Consider the following 18,158-nt stretch of genomic DNA (forward strand, 5'->3'; position numbering starts at 1 on the left):
TGAGTGATTTGTTCATACTTAATCAGTGAGAAAGAAACCACAAAATGGGAGTCACATAATCTTGATTTACAAAGGTGTCCCAGTGCACCTGGCTGTGCTCTCCCTGGCCTGCTGCCTCTATAACTTGAGGAGGCCCCAAAGTCCTAAGGTATGAAGGGAGTGGAGAAAAGCAGAGGGCATAACTGGGACTAGAATATCATCGGTAAGTGATTTCTCCATTTTCAGAAGGATTTTAAACTTGCCTGGACTTTAGCAAGTATGAGATAATATGAGTGTTCCCGGAGAACTCTGGACACTACTGAAGAGTTCTGACATCTCGCTGCCTTCCTCCCCTTCTTCTCCCCTCCACAGCTCCCCCATCTTTTTCTCCTGGTTCCTGGCTGGGTTTTTTTCCCCCCTCATATTTGCCCTTCTCTTTTCCTGTTTATTCCCTCTTCCCCTCCTTTTCTGTCCTTTGTCTAACCTTCTCTTCTCCTCTTTTCTCCATCTCTACACATGATGCCCACATCTTCTCCTTTGTTCCTCAATCCCAGGCCTCCATCCAAGAAAGGATCATTTGACCCCTGCTCTGTCCTTATATCCCACTATACCAGTACTCAAAGGGACATATGAGCAATGTATGTTTTCAATGACCCGAGGCCACATTAGTGAACTGACCCCAAGTCAGTGCTTTTCTCCCATGTAGGGGTGGGTGTTATACAATATTACACTGCCTTCAAATGCAGCCAGCCTGGGTCGGTGGGGGGGTGGGGGGGGAGGTGCGGGGGGAGTTCCCCAGAAGGTCAAGATGCCTTCTGCACTTGCACTTTGTACCTGTCTTAAATGTTAATGTTCAGACCAAAGAAGAGAGGGGGCAGGGTCTGTAAGGTGTATTTAGGCCAACTATAAGATGACCTATAAGGCTTTGTGAACTGTGAAACCACTGTGAGATTTGGGGCATTATAAAGCCTCTAGGGAAGGAAACACAGGAGGTAAAATTTCAAGAATTACAGTTACTGGAGGTGTAAAAAACCAATAGTTTTAAACAGAAAAACAACAACAACAACAACAACAACAACAACAAAACTGTAAGGTGGTCACCTTCCACATCAACTGCACTGGCCTTCTTTCATTGACCTTGGCTGGTCTCAGGACTCTCCACAGATCCAGGCCATAGGGAGCTGTAAGGAAACAGAGTGAGGTGCTCAACATAAGACAGAAGGGACCTGAAACAGAATTTGCTGAAATTAGCTGGGTTGACTATTAAAAGTATAGTTGGGAAGGGTTTGCTGGAGGAAGCCAGGAGGAGTAAAGCAGTCAGTGGAGGGATGGCCGCACTGCAACAACCTGCGATGTCTTCATTTTGTGACCAAAGGATTCACATCAACCAAAAGTAAAAACTAAAACTACTCTTAGATCCAATGGCTTAATGTAAGTTTAAAAAGTACAATAGGTAGTACCGTAATATAATTTATAACTGAAATCTGGATTGAAATGTAACATCTCATGTCCTCTAAGATATAATATCTACAAACACTAAAGCTGGGAATGACACAGATAACTAATAAGGAGATAGATACATAGATAGAGATATTATATTATCTATACCATTTCAGGGTGGGGAAGGGAGAGGGAGAAAGAGAGAATAAGACCTACTCCCAAAAACGTTAAGATGTTACAAAATATAACAAAGAATTAAGGAAGAAAGGAGCAGAGAAATAATCTTTGCTAGGTCATAGGTCATTACCTGAGCTTTAAATTTGATGCTGATCTTTGTGGCAGAAAAAGCAAAAAGGATCATATTGAATTGCACGTTTCTCATAGCCTGATAAAAAGCAGTCATATGAAGGAGCAAATGGCTGGCTAGGGGAATGAATTAATTAATGGAATTTATCATGGGGATCCTCTTAAAAAGACAATGGGAAACAAAAAGGCCAATGTCTGCAATCACAGCTGAGCAAAATACAGAAATATGACATATGTACTTTTTCACATTTCTGTTCTATAAAATGCAAGGGCATAATGTTATACCCGATTTACACACTTCTTCCGTGAATAACATAATCCAAGACAATATAGTTCAAGTGTGTTAGCTTTTGATGATCTGATCAGACAGGGATAATTTCAAAATCCTGAGTTTCTAGTTTAAGAATGACTTACGCATGTTAGCCAGGAGGAGAAAGCAGATAATTCTGAAGAACTGTCCAGAAGGCTAGTGGCCTGTAATTTGGAGAAAGAAATGTCTCTAATTGAAGATGCAGTTAATGAACTCTGAATATTTTTTTTGAGGAAACCACATGGCTGAAGATAATGTAAGTAGGTCTGCAGAGAACGGAGTCAACCACTCAGGCCAAGAACTAAACTGCTTTAGTACTAACAGACTGTTTTCATGTATGTGAAGTCACAATTTGGGTAACTAGGTGTCTTAGGGTGAAATTACTGAACTCCAAATGAAGACAACTCCATAATGTAGAAAAATGAGCCAAAGGTCAAATAAGTCAATAACCTGTTTTGTCATCAATGGAGAGTCACATTTCTACAACTACTCTTGCAGAAGCTGGAAGTGAGTAAAACAGTCTAATTGGTAGGCTCTGATCTTGATGAGACCTAATTCTATGTAAGAGGCATATCAGGAAATCAAAACTATTTAGACTTTAAACTTGACTTCGTTTGTGCTCCACTAAGATAACTGTCTTACTGTCTTACAAGCTCTGTCAGAAGTTACCTGATTTCCCAAAGAAATCAATATTCTTCAATATCAATGTCTTCAAATCGATTCTTCAATAAAGAATCAGAGGACAGACAGCCTGTACTCAATTTTCTCAGAGAACAAGAAGCTGGTTTCAACCTGTCCACAAGCCAATGAGATGTGAACACAGAGTTCCTCCGGGCAGAAAGCTCTAGCACAAGGGCCCAAAGTCACGAGACTTCACAGGTGACCCACAGAATTGGAAGGACTGTCACTCCATCTCTCACTTGCAGAGTCTCTCCATTCCAGTTATGTTCAGCCAGACTCAGGGATAATAGCACTGACAGTAAGAAGGAAACAAATCTAAAGGTGAAGTGTGTATTATAATCCAGCCCTGAATATTCATCTGAAGGACAGAGATAAAATAAACTAATTATTAGATAATCAATCATTGCAAGGACTTGGCTAGAAATACAAGCGAAATTCTCCTTAGATTTATCCCATAGGCAGTCATCTAGTTGTAGTAGATGGTGATGGTAAATGAATTTAATCAATTATTTTCTTTTTTCACTAAGGTCCCTATTTCCTGCAGATAAAGGCCAAAGAGGAACCATCTTCCCAATATCAGCTTCCCACTAAAAGCTTTCCCAGATGCAGCTTTTAGTAAAACCATTACCCGAGTTGCATGTAAATCTTCTACAATGAACAGAAATTTCCATTAACCATGAGCTAGTAATGGCTTTGCAGTATAATCAAAGTTAGAAAAGTAATAATTCAGTGTGTTTGTAAGAGCAAAATTAAATTTTTCCAAATCCATCGAAATATCTACATATTCAAAGGCATCAATTCTTTGAACACATTAGCAACAATTTGATGCTATGTTGCTTCCATTACTGTCTGGGAATATCCACAACTACCACCAGTCAGACACCTCAGACATGCCCTGGTGCTTTGCTGAAGACCAGTTAATAAGAACAGTTAACTTTTAGCCAAGTGTCACTATACTAAGCATTTTACCTGATTTGCCTCATTTAATTGCCACACCCTTATAATTAGGCATGGTAGTAATATCATCACCATTTCTGAAACACAGAGACGTATATTTCAGTGTTACAAGATTTTAGGTAATAAAGCCAGGATCGGAATATCAGAACATAATTACATCTGTGTTCTTATATGCTTAAATGTGGGTAAAACACCCTAATAATCAATCTATTAAAATCCAAATGAAAATAAGTAATGTTTCATATTTAACTTAGAAGAGAAAATTTCAAGCAATTAGAAATGGTTTGAGGTGGTGTGTATTAAATAACTGACGTTCCATTGTGAAACATGGAAACAAATTGTTTATGAATTAGAAAATGGGAAATTAGGATTTGCTGGGGGCCAAGGGAGTGCTTCTTCATCAATTTTCTCTGGGATCCTGAAAAAAATGAAGAGAAACAAAAGCAAAAGTTCTACAGCGGTGACTTTGATAAATAAGTGGTTTGATTTAATCAACCCCAGGCACAGACGACACCAGCATCTAGGGCTCTGCTAATGAATTCCAGCCCAACTAGCCGAAATAACAAATCAGCTGAAACAGTAAATCTTGTTTCTGGCAGCAAAACAAGTGGATGAAATGGAAACTGACATGAGGGAGTCGAGGGGCTGTCATGAGCTAACAGAAGATCCAGAGCCACAATAGCACCAGGAGGCCACTGGAGAGAAGACCGCCAGCTACAGGGTGGGAGGAGGGCAGTGCAAAACAGGGTTATACCTGAAGTAGTACCTAATCTCCTAGACCATCTTCTAGAAGATGTAGCAAAGGCAGAGGACACTTCACTCAACAATACTATGTGTATTGCTTTTTTTTTTTTTAATTTCTTTTCAGTGTAACAGTATTCATTGTTTTTGCACCACACCCAGTGCTCCATGCATTATGTGCCCTCCCTAATACCCACCACCTGGTTCCCCCAACCTCCCACCCCCCGCCCCTTCAAAACCCTCAGGTTGTTTTTCAGAGTCCATAGTCTCTCATGGTTCACCTCCCCTTCCAATTTCCCTCAACTCCCTTCTCCTCTCCATCTCCCCTTGTCCTCCATGTTATTTGTTATGCTCCACAAATAAGTGAAACCATATGATACTTGACTCTCTCTGCTTGACTTATTTTACTCAGCATAATCTCTTCCAGTCCCAGCCATGTTGCTACAAAAGTTGGGTATTCATCCTTTCTGATGGAGGCATAATACTCCATAGTGTATATGGACCACATCTTCCTTATCCATTTGTCCATTGAAGAGCATCTTGGTTTTTTCCACAGTTTGGCGACCGTGGCCATTGCTGCTATAAACATTGGGGTACAGATGGCCCTTCTTTTCACTACATCTGTATCTTTGGGGTAGATACCCAGTAGTGCAATTGCAGGGTCATAGGGAAGCTCTAATTTTAATTTCTTGAGGAATCTCCACACTGTTCTCCAAAATGGCTGCACCAACTTGCATTCCCACCAACAGTGTAAGAGGGTTCCCCTTTCTCCACATCCTATCTAACACATGTTGTTTCCTGTCTTGCTAATTTTGGCCATTCTAACTGGCGTAAGGTGGTATCTCAATGTGGTTTTATTTTGAATCTCCCTGATGGCTAGTGATGATGATCGCCTTCTAATCCTTTAAAAGGGAGGGCTCAGTTAAGACAGATAACAACTGACTACTCCTACAGATTATAACCAATGGGCCATTTTTTTTCTGTATAATTTATGTGCTGTTAAGTATTTGTAAACTATTATATTTGTATTCATTAGACACCTTGAGGTGATGTCTATAGAATGTAAATGTGTTCCCAAATATTGTATGTAATTTTAATCAAAAGTTACACGAGATCCACAAACTGACTAGTTTTCTTTTATTGTGTATTTCTATTGATGTAAAATTTATATAGCCCTTACCATTTGTAAGGTACTGTTCTGAGTACTTAGACATAAAGATTTGGAATTTTCTGTGATTTTTTTTTCTTGGACTGCTAGAACCTGGCATAGAAAACTAGATGCCTGAATGGCATAGATGAATGGAATCTATGGGTGAGAAGAGCCTTTAGAAATTATCTAGCCTGGGGTGCCTGGGTGGCTCAGTTTGTTGATCCTGTACCTTTGGCTCAGGTCATGATCTCAAGGTCCTAGGATCGAGCCCCACATTAGGCTCTCTGCTCAGCGAGGAGTCTGCTTCTCCTTTTGTTCTCCCTCTGTGCTCACATTCTTTCTACATCTCTCTCAAATAAATGAATTTCAAAAAAAAAAAAAAGGAAAAGAAAGAAAAGGAAGTCATCTAGTCCAATTTTCCATGTGCTGCATGAACCCATGTTGTGTAACCACATCCACCAATGGGTAGTGTAGACTGAACTAACATGAACATCTCCAGTGGGAGCTACAAAATTCAGAAGACACTGGATTGGGGCACCTGGGTGGCTCAGTGGGTTAAGCCTCTGCCTTCGGCTCAGGTCGTGATCTCGGGGTCCTGGGATCGAGCCCCACATCGGGCTCTCTGCTCTGCGGGGAGCCTGCTTCCTCCTCTCTCTCTCTGCCTGCCTCTCTGCCTACTCATGATCTCTATGAAGTGAATAAATAATTAAAAAAAAAAAGAAGACACTGGATTATTCCCAGACATCTGATCATATGGGCAAATGTGTTGAACACCTATTAGTACCAACTTGGTCTCATAGGAAACTCAAGCAAGATTCAGAGGAATAAATTATTGTCAAATGGACTAGGGAGCACAGAAATTGATTGCAAATGTTACCTGAAAATTGTGTGGTACGTGGCTGTAAAACAGAATAAGATTTAAGAGAATATGACTGAAATTATGGCTGGATGTTGGTTGGGGGAAATTCAGGGAGAGTAAAGCCTCAGAAGTTTAAAAGGATGAACCTTTTACATTTCTTCTCCTTATTTCGAAAGATGTGTGGACATACCAAGTGTTCAACTACTCATTCATTCATTCACCAAGTGGGGTGATTCCACATCATTTATAGGACTCCTAGAAGGTTTAGTAAAAATAATAGGAAGCCTGGCATTTATTGAATGTTTACTATAAGCTAAATATATTATGTCATTCAATTTTTAAAATAACACTAAAAAGTAGGTACTACTTTTAACTCAGTTTTATAAATTGTATTCTATTGTGGAAAGGGGGAGTAAATAGTGAGAAAAATAAGGTTTAGAGATTAGGTATCTAGCCCAATGTCACTCCACAGCCACGCTGGGATTTCAGCCAACCCCACAAAGTTAAAGTATTACTCTGAATGACCAAACCTCACTCACAGCAAGCATTCACTCATTGTATGGTTTCTTTATCTTTCCCTCACTGTCATTAAGAACCTAACTTTTTTTTTCCCTCATTAATTATACCTTTATTTATCTTTAAGTGGTAGCTCCAAGGTTTACAATATATAGCTTTAATTTATCTTTAAATTATAGGATAAATTAAATTTATAGGATATCTTTAAATAATATTACACAACTTCACATATAGTATAAGAAGTTTCTAAGAGTATTAAAGATGTGCTCTTTTGCCTTTGGGGCAAAAAGATGCTAACTAAGGCCATATGAGGAAGGCTGGCTTACCATGTGGGCTCAGCTGGGCACAGTGAGTGCCCTGTGGAGAGGGAATGTACAGACTGCCAGAGTCCATGATTCCCAAGAACAGAGCTTGATGAAACCCAATAAGGCTTGGCCCAGGTCACCCGAAACTAGACCAGGCAGAAAAGGAATTGCAAGGGAAGAGCTTGCCTTCTTCCTCAGTTGTTCCCACTTTCTCTTGGCTCCAAGCACTCCAGAACATGGACTCCGCTGGGGCACATCGCAGAGCTACAACATACTCTGTAAAAGCCTGCAGCCCTGTGAGGTTGTAGGTCTCATCTCTATCGATATCTTCTTTGGTGAAGTTGACTTCCATCTAAAAGACAGAGATAACCCTGAGCTAGATGGGAGACCTCTTTTATCTTTCCATTTTTCTTCTCCATTCCCCAATCATTTCAGAACTAGAAGCACTGTACCTCAAGTTTTAAAAAATATAATTTTCGTAAATAAACTTGCATGCATGCCCGGGGATCATTTGTGCCTGAGCAGATGTGAGTCACCCCACGAACCACCACCCTCCCCATTTCCTCTCTCTATGCTTGGAAGGCAGAGATTCCTGCCCCTGGGCTGGACATGAATGAGTAGTCTTGTTGTTCTGGAAAATACAAGGTGGAGTCCTAGGACTCAGGCAACCCAGGTCTTAGTTTAAAAATAGCAGATGACTCCAACACCTAGATATAAGGCCTTACATAACAGTAGGCAACAGAGACCTTCCTTAGTGGCATCATGTTCAAACTCAGGTCATGCACAAGACCTCAAAAGTTAAGTGACCATGGATTACCTCAGGGTTTGTTATGAGCAGAACTGGGATCAGAACACAAGATTTCATCCCTCCTAGACCCTTTCTCTTTACCCAAATCTTCCACAGCAAATTATTGGTCTTTGGGTGACCAGTAGGGCTGCCAAGGATCTCAGCAGCCTGGATGCATGCATTCATTTTGACATCTTTTGTGGTATGGAGAGAGAGAGGTAAATAAATCACTTCTCCTTTCTAGACCTCAGTATCTTCACTAGTAAAATGAACACATTGCTTTATATAGTCTCTAAAGTCCCTTCTGGATCCAATTTTCCAAGAGAAACTAAAAATACTTGTTTTTGAGCATGGTCACTGTTGCTGCAATAAGAACTTTCAGCTGTTGGTTTATATGAACTCATATTGAATTAATTAATAAACTGCACTAATGGGCATATCTATTTTGTGAGGATGCCCACTAGTCCCATAAAACCTTGTGAGAGAAGGATGTCCTGACATTTCCTATATGTATATAACAGCTGTGAAAATAAGTATAGAATGATAGGTGTTAGGCCTAAAGGAAACTGGGAAAAATGACAATGTGTATATGTGGCAAAAAGCTGAGCATCCCAGCTACAAATGGACACTTGTGAGCTCCCAGCCTAGTAAGATGGTGCTGTGAAAAGGATGTAGGAGCCAAAGATGAGGAGCGTTTCATGCTGAATCCAAAGTTCCCTGAGCTCCCTCCTCCAGTCACCCCTGGAAATGTTGCAATGGCAGAACAGGGTCACTGGGACAACCCATCCTCTCCGGAAGAGTAGCCTCTGCAGCTTAAGCCTAGTTATGGGGCCCAGGAGAAACCAGATTAAGATCTTTGGGAGAAAGGCAACCACATGGTGACTTCCATACATGAATCAAAATGAAAACCATACTAATCTACAAAATAAGTACAAGGAAGTCTAATAAAGTTCTATTTTCATTTTATGCTCTTTTAAATATATAATATTCTTTTAAGACGATCTTTTGAAGTTTTCTTCCTGCTTTACTAGCCTCCTCAAGCACATGCTTGGCTTGTGTGTTGGGGGTCCTCGTATTCATTCTCAGAAAGCTCTGTCTAATGTAACTATGCAAGAATGTTCTTTTCAGCCCTACCGCTAAAGCAAAAAAAAAAAAAAAAAAATTCTGCTCAGTCTTTCAAACAGTGTGCCTGCCTGAAAGGCTTTTTTTAGTTTGGCTTTTTTGTCTGGGCAAATGCATTTGGCCCTCACAGAGTCCAGAACAAACTGATCCTCCTTATATGGGCTTAACTAAAACTTTCCCAGCTCAACACAGACAACGGGCTCCTAATAAAACACTAATTAACTTCATCAGGTTTGTTTCTAACAATCTGTACTTTGTGCCAAATCCTAGCTTGCCCAAAGTGTTTATGTTTTAAAAGATGAGTCAAAAGTGTTGGTACAAAGCCTAAGCCTAAATCAAACTCTCAAAACAGTCTTGAGATCTTTGGCAGAGTGTTTATATGGTTGGGACTTATACGGGCAGAAGCTCCTTAGAACAGGCAACAGGAAGATGGTCTGGAGGTTGCTAAAATATGGTCAAATGAGTGACAACCTAGGGTCAGACAACCTGGGCTCAGGTTTGCAACCTACAAAACTTGTAGTCTTGGACAGGTGATTTAAGCTCTCCACATCACAATTTCCTATTCTGTAAAAGGAAGAATAGTGATGCCTCATTGACAAGATAAATGCAAGGATTAAATAGTCTGGAGTATAAGAAAGCGCTTTGCAACCCATATAGCATCATACAAATATAAGTCTTGCTATATGGCCGTATGGGTTTTTTTTGTTTTTTGTTTTTTTTACAGTCTAATGCACAGAGAGTTAACTTTAAATGACTGTGCTGAGGGTTAAGTGCAGTAACAGAGGAGGAGCACCTAGCTCAGGTTCTCAGAAGGAAATATGTCAGAACTGAGTTCTGAGACATGAATAGATTCAGCAAAGTTTGGGGAGGGGCGAGAGATGCAAAAATGAGACAGAATAGTGAAACAACATGACATAAGGGAAACTAGCAATTTAGAACTACTAGAGAATCAAGGGCAGGATGAATGATGAGGTTGGAGGGATTGATAAGCAGCAGGTCTTGGAGGGTTAAAGATTTGGAACTTCCTCCATGGAAAAGTTGGGTTGGTGTAATTGCATTTAGAACTGATTTTGTCTGAAAACTGAAAGGAGAGAGACACTAAATACACATTGCACTTTCCCTCTCATTTCCTTCACAAGAACAGGAGAGAGAACATCTCACTTCAGGGACTGGAAGGAATAAAGCAAAGAAGAGTGCAGATGTAGGTGGTTTTGCCAATAAAGTGGCCTAGAGGATGTTGTATGCTCCAGTAGTTTATACCTGCTGACCTCACTTAGTGTTGTGCATGGCTCAGTAATTTTCTAGAGGAACAGAGATCCTGGTTTATTTTTCCTGTTGAATCCTATCTCAGCAGTCACAGGACTCTGGGCTCAGACAAAGAGAATAAACCCAAGGGCACACCACTCTAGCAAGTTCTCAAGTTTACTTAGACTATAACATGTGATGTAAGGAAGATGAGTTTATGCTCTGCCAGGAATTGCCTTGTCTAGAGGTTCCCGTCTATGTTTCCCAAAACTACAAATTAATGAGTCTTATGTTACATGTAGTCAAGTACTAGTAGAATGATTCCAGAGATGGCATAGAAAGGAAGCTGAGAGGAGGAGTGGACATCATTATTTCTCTTGTGTTAAATACAAGACAAGTGAAACTTAACCAACTTTCTTTTCTGAAAGGGCTCTAGGTTAAGAGACAATGCAACAGATAAAGTATCTTTGAATTTCAGCAAAGGAGAATCTAGCAATAGTGTCATGGACAAGTTGGAAAAAGGTGGGCTGAATGATTATGGTGGTAATTCGGTATATTCACAGAAACCTGGATAAATGGCCACACTCAAAGAAAAAGAGGTTGGTATCTCTGAGTAGTCTCTAATGGTTTGCCACAGGGCTCTGACATAGTCATAGATTGACAGATCTGTTTTTATTAACTATCAGATAAAGGTATAGAAATAAGAGTGATCCAAGCCAAAGATATTACAAAGTTAGAAAGTAAAAAGTTAAATGTAAGTTTTGGGTGACAGAATAAAGCTAAATTGGCTGAAATGATGGGTACAACCAACATGAAGAAATACAACAAGAATAAATAAAACACCTACACTTACCTTAATAAACAAGTTATAAGATAGTAGACATGTGTTTTCCTAGAAAACCTTGTGTGGGGGGAAAAAAGTCCTGAAGATTTAACTGATTTAACTGGCTAGGAGATAATTAAGAGTCAATAATATTTAGTGGTTACAAAAAAAAACTTGATATAATTTCAGGTTGCATTGATGGAGATATGGGAATACCCTCTAAACTTTGAGGTTAGAAACGATTTAAGATATAAGACCTTATGGATAAAAGAAAAGATTGAGAAAATTTGATAATATTAAAATTAAGAAGTTCTGCTCCAAAATAACCATTAGAAGAGTTAAAAGGCAAACCACTAGTCAGAAGTGTTTGCAACACACATAACAAACAAAAAACTCATAAATAAAATACATAAGAAACTCCTACAAATCAATTTAAACCTCAGACCACCCACTAGAAAAAAACGTGCAAAAAGCTTAAATCAAAATTTCACAAAGAAGGACTCCAAATAGCCAATAAACACCTGAGAAGGTAAATGAGCTCATTAAAAGTCAGGAAAGTGCAAATTAAAGCCATGATTCCTCTGTGTTTATATAATGGAGTACTACACAACAATGAAAATATATAAACTCCAGGATTATATAACATGGATGAATCTTAAATGTACAATATTGAAAGAAGCCAAATATTTACAAAACACAAAATGTATGGATTCCTATTATGTAATGTCTCAAATTATGTTGTTTGGGGATACAAGTTTAAATGGCCAAACCATAAGAAAAAGTGAAGAATTATTTACCATGAAAAATCAAAATAAAAGCTCTAGGGAGGTATGGGGATTATCTTCAGGAAAGGATAGGCAGCGGACTTTGGCATGCTATTTTGGACCTCACTGGTTTTTAACATAAGTGCTTACTTAATAATAATTTATTAAATGTAATATTTAGGTTTTGTTCACTTTTCTAAATATAAGTTATATATCACAATTTCATAAAAGTTTGAAAAAATAAAACAGGAAATGGCCAAGCTGTAGAATCTCTGGCCACCAACACATCTAGACACAAATCAGAGTAGAATGCAAAAGTAAATTTCTCACTTTTTAATAAGTGGTGCTTATTAAAGTGTGCTCAGAATGCAAGATGCCTACAGTGAAACACTTATAGATTCTAAAAGGCTGAAAAGAGAAACTGGGACAAAAAGTACTCACTATTGTCCATCTTCTATTTTTAAGGTAGAAAATGGGGGGAGAAATGATTCCAGGTCAAAAAAACGTTATCAATAATATTCTTCTCTGGGCCCTCTAATAGAAACATCATAATGGCATAACTTACCCAGCAGGCACTATTTACTGTTCTGAATCGAAGAGTATATTTTAAAGTAGATGAAAGAGGAGCCAACACAGGCCTTATCCATTTTATTTGAAGCATTCGTTTGATGCCCAAAACTGATTCCACACTGAAAATCTCAGGTGGTTCAATTTTCACTGAAAATAAAAATCATCATAAATTTCTCATATTTGCAAAAAGATCATAAAATGCTAGTAACATCCATCTAAAACTGAAAAAAAGAAAACTAGGAAGGAAATGATAATGCATATTTTGTAACTGGCTATATGCAGATGGCTTTGGGAAGGCAGGGCAAAAGGAATGGTGCCACCCCTGTTTCTCCCACCCCTACCCCACCACCAAAAAAAGAATGGCCAGTGAGGAGAAGATACATTTCTATGACTTTTCTGCAAATGCACCTTTTACTGATTGGTTCAGATCTTATGCCAAACAGAAAGGAAGTCAAAAGAAGAGATCACACAACTAGAAAATGGGCTGTTCCCCTTATCTCCACTCCCTTCAACCTCTCTTTCCTCAACCCCCAAAAGTATCCAGTAGAAAGCATCTCTCACTTCCCTTGAATGTTACAAACATTATCGCTCAAAATCTTTCTCTTTCAAAATACGTAATATTTTTCTGGTTTTAAAAGTAGCATATGCTCATTCCAAAATTTTTTTTTTAATATGGAAAAATACAAAGAAAAAGTTTAAATTAGGGACGCCAGGATGGCTTAGTCATTAAACATCTGCCTTCGGCTCAGGTCATGATCCCAGGTTCCTGCAAACAAGCCCTGCATCGGGCTCCCTGCTTAGCAGGAAGCCTGCTTCTCCCTCTCCCATACCCTCTGCTTGTGTTCCCTTTTTTGCTGTGTTTCTTTCTATCAAATAAATAAATAAACCCTTAAAAAAAAAAAAAGAAAGAAAGAAAAAGTTTAAATCCTCCATAACGCCATAAACCAGAGTCACTGTAATGTTCTGGTGTATTTCCAGGCTTTTTTCTATGTAAGTAATTGTGTATTTTTTAAACAAAATTAATATTATGTTAAATAAAACCGTTGTCTTCTTAAATAACACTATTCAATCAGCATATATCCTTTTGCATTAGAAATTCTAAAAACAATGATTTTAACAAGATTGGAGGGTATAAAATTAATATACAGAAATCTGTTACACTTCTATACACTAGTAATGAAGTAGGAGAAAGACAAATTAAGAAAACAATCCCACTTGCAATTGCATCAAAAAGAATAAAATGCCTAGGAATACATATAAACAAAGAAGTGAAAGACCTGTACTCTGAAAACTACAAGACACTGATGAAAGAAATTGAAGACAAGACTAACAACTGAAAAGATATATCATGCTCATGGATTGAACGAATTAAAATGTTCTAAATGCCCATACTACCCAAAACAAAATACAAATTCAATGCAATCCTTATCAAAATAACAACACTTTTCACAGAACTGGAAAAAAATACTAAAATATATATGGAACCACAAAAGACCCCAAATAATCAAATCAATCTTGAAAAAACAAGAATAAAGCTAAAGGTATCACAATCCAAGACTTCAAGCTATAGTAATCAAAACAGTATAGCACAGGCATAAAAACAGACACATAGATCAGTGGAACAGAATAGAGAATCCAGAAAGAAACACAAACTTATATCATCGATTAATATACAACAAAGAAGGCAAGAATATACAATGGGGAAAAGACAGTCTCTTCAATAAATGGCTGGGAAAACTGGACAGCTACATGCCAAAGAATGAAACTGGACCATTTTCTCACACCATGTACAAAAACAAACTCAACACGGGTTAAAGACTTAAATGTGAGACCTGAAACCATAAAACTCCTAAAGAAAACACAGGCAGCAATCTCTTGGACATTGGCCTTAGCAACATTTTTCTAGATACGTCTCTTCAGGCAAGGGAAATAAAAGCAAAAACAAAAACAAACTATTGGACTTCATCAAAATAAAAAGCTTTTACACAGTGAAGAAAATCATCAACAAAATGAAAAGGCAATTTACTGAATGGGTAAAGACATTTGCAAATGATATATCCAATTACGGGCTAATATGCAAAATATATGAAGAACTCATACAACTCAAAACCAAAAAAAACACACACAATTTGAATTTAAAAATGGGCAGAAGACCTGAATAGACATTTTCCAAAGATAAAAACAATACCAAAAGATACGTGCAAAGATGCACAACATCACTCATAATTGGAGAAATGCAAATCAAAACCACAAAGAGATATCACCTCGTATCAGTGAGAATGACTAGTATCAAAAAGACAAGAAATATCAAGCATTGGTGAGGATGTGAAGAGAAAGGAACCCTCATACATATCCATAACCCTTGATATACCTACTATATCCTTGAGCTTTGAGTTTACTTTTATGTTTACATCTCTTCTGAGAAAAAGAGGGGAGGGGTTATCTTTTAATAATAGAGTATATATGAATAAAAAATGATACTTACTTATGGCATCTAAGTTCCAATGTGTTATATCAGAATTAATTATACCATCTGCATTTTGAGCTTCCACCTGAATGGTGTAATTATCTGGGTTTGTTATTGTTGGAGGAAGAAAGGAGCAAGAAGCATGATTTCCCCTTGTAGAATTATCAGTTGGGCAAATATCACTTTTGTATCCATAAGAGCTTTGAATGAAAAAGCATATCAACATGAGTTTAGTACAGTAGTTTGGAAACAAAGCCCTACTTAATATGTTAAGCATGTATTTATTAGTTTCATTCTGGGTTTCTCTTGAGGACTATATAATCTCAAATATGATGCTCCTTTCTCCAAATTCCTTCCTCATCTCTTCCAAGGAGAGATCAAAGTTACCTGTTTCTTGCCTGAGATGTTATGAACCATAGAGACTTCCTTGGAATTCTGTAAGTCCAGCAAAATCTATGTTTGTGATACATTTGCTATTGGTAAGAAATACTGACTAGGATCCTGAAAACACCAGATTCTAGTCTTGAGAAATTATCCTTAAAAGAAAAATAAAATCAAAGAGGATTTGTTAAATAAACTACGATAGATACATAAATAGAATTAAAATAGTTTTTAATAAATCAAGTTACTGATATGGAAAGATGCCCATACTCCTATTGGTGGTAAAAGGAAAAAAAAAGGATGTGTATTATGTACATAATAATCACATTTATATATTTATATAACCATTCTCAGAGATGTCTGAAAAGTATTCATCAAAATATTAAAATTTTACCTCTGGTGGTGGAATTTCAAGTGATTTTTTTTTACATTCTTTATATTTTTCAGATAGAATTTTTATCACTGCCATATATTATTTTCAGAAAACTCATTAAATTTTTTTCCTGGGCATAAAGATAACTTAAATCCTATCAAGCTATAACTTAATGAAGATAAGTACAAAGATTGGTAGGAATCCAATGGGTGGGTACAGCCCTAGTCCCCATGGCTGGGGGATGATGATATGGGAGATGAAATAGGCAGGGAACATCCTACTTTGCAAGATGCCAATGTTCGCTGGGGCTGGGTGCAATGGAGCAAAGCTAAATGTACAGAAGCATGGAATTTTGAAAGTAGAAAAGACTTTAAAGGCTTTCTACTATTGTTGAGCAGTGCAAAAACAGCCTCCAGTGTACTGTTGGGTCATGGTTCCAAGCACAAGCTCTGGAAGCCGACCAGGTTTGAATTCCGTGCCTTGGGTAAGTTTCTTAACCTCTCTGTGCCTGAGTTTTCTCATCTCTAAAATGAGAATAGTAATGTACCTATGACATAGCACTGTTATGAGGATGAAATGGACTCATATGCATAAAGTTCTTTTAAAATGTCAGCCACAGTCTAACAGTGAAATGTTACTATCATTGTTATGAGTACTATTACTGTAGCTGAATATATTTGCCTTTATTAATGTTGTAACCTCTAAGAAATAACCTTTCTTCCCTTTTCTGTGCCTCAAGGGCTCCTTCATACCTCAGTTCAAAAGTCACTCCCTCCCTGAAGCCATCCCAAGTCTCCTTATTCTTTCTCAAGGAAAAATCCATTCCTATCATTTCTGAGCATTGGTATGTTTTTGTTCATACCACTGACCCACCACCATCTGTTCTCAGGGTTGACCATCCACAAGAAATGCTCCCATTCTACCTGGAAGAGATATTCTCAGTGATAAACTTACAAAACTACAAACCAGTCTGGGAGTCCTGGAAAGCCCAGCAGGCCTGGGGCCAAATACAGGGGTTGTATAAAGACCTGAGAACACCCTGGTGTGAGGCACCATCTGACTTCAGCTCAGGTCAGGATCTCAGGGTCCTGGGACAGAGCCCCATGTTGGGCTCCCCGCTCAGCAGAGAGTCTGCTTGTCCCTTTCCTTCCCACCCCTGCTCTCTCTGTCTCTCTCTTAAATGAATAAATAAAATCTGAAGAAGAAAGAAAAAAAAAAAAGAACACTCAAGTATTTCCTACTTCTACAGGACCAATAGGTGAGAATAATGATAATCCATAGGGAGTGATGGAAGGAGGGGGAATGACTCCTTAAAAAAGAAAAATAGGAGTACACTTATTGAGGTTTTCAGATTTACATACTACTGGTACTTTCTATTCAACACTGGGCCTCGAACTAATAAGTCTGAGAGAAGGTAAGACACTTGGACCATGGATTAGTGGGCCTTTATCACTCTGATCTTCAGAAGCAGGGCTCAGCAAACTGGGCCTGCTGACCAAATACAGCCCATCTCTTCTTCTTGTAAGGCACAGAGGCTAAGAACAGGTTTTACATTTTTAAGTGGTTGGGGAAAACATAGAAAAAGAAAAATACTTTGTGGTGTGTGAAAATTATATGAAATTCAAATTTCAGTGTTCACAGATAAGGTTTTATTGAACAGTCTGGTCCCTTGGTTTACACACTGTGTCTGTGGCAGCTCTCCTGCAACAGTAGTAGTATTCAGTAGCTTCACAGAGATCCAATCTCCTCTGGGCCTAAAATATTTACTGTCTGTCCCTTCATAGGAAAAGTTTCCTGCTGTCTATTTTAAATCATCTCCCTGATATATCACGGATACATGAGTACTGCAAAGAATAGTGTTTGCTTTTTTCCTTTTCTTCTACTGCAAAGCATGAAGTAGACTTCCCTGATAACACCAGGTACCAATTTTCAAGGAGTGGGAAAAAAAAGAATATATATGAGATATTGTATTTAAAAACAAAACAAAACAAAAAGTTGGAATTACAGGCTCTCTTTCTGAAATGGAAAAAGTTTAAAGATCGTCTTTCAATATTTCCTAACATGGGTTTCCTTATTCTTAGGGAACATGAAGGAAATGAAGTATTTCATGAGCTATTTTCAAAATTTCAAAAAATTTCCTGCACATAGTCACTAGAAACATCTAGCTTTTGGCTAGGATTATAATAAAAATTTTCAAACTTTTATTCTAATAGGATTAGAATAAAAAGGGATGCTTGAGATAGTGAAAATTTTGGGAATCACTGTCCTGGTGGAATACTGTTTGACAGGGGTCACACAGCAAATTAGTGGCAGACTGAGAAAAATGTGTCTCCCAGTTATGGGTTTATAACCCCACTTACTATAACTGAGTTCATGAAGAAG

General features: G+C 38.1%; 1 protein-coding gene across 1 annotated transcript in view; it reads right to left on the reverse strand.

Annotated features, from left to right (window-relative positions):
• The window catches only part of IL31RA (interleukin 31 receptor A), a gene marked incomplete at its 3' end in the record, with an annotated part of 45,642 nt that overhangs the window by 17,350 nt on the left and 10,134 nt on the right, over nucleotides 1-18,158 (reverse strand). Inside the window, 4 exon segments of the mRNA XM_080804339.1 lie at nucleotides 1,081-1,160; nucleotides 7,431-7,596; nucleotides 12,551-12,702; nucleotides 15,041-15,222. Coding sequence (XP_080660465.1) covers nucleotides 1,081-1,160; nucleotides 7,431-7,596; nucleotides 12,551-12,702; nucleotides 15,041-15,222 — 580 coding nt within the window.

The sequence above is a fragment of the Martes martes genome (assembly GCF_963455335.1).
Source record: "Martes martes genome assembly, chromosome: 5".
NCBI classification, from domain to species: domain Eukaryota; kingdom Metazoa; phylum Chordata; class Mammalia; order Carnivora; family Mustelidae; genus Martes; species Martes martes.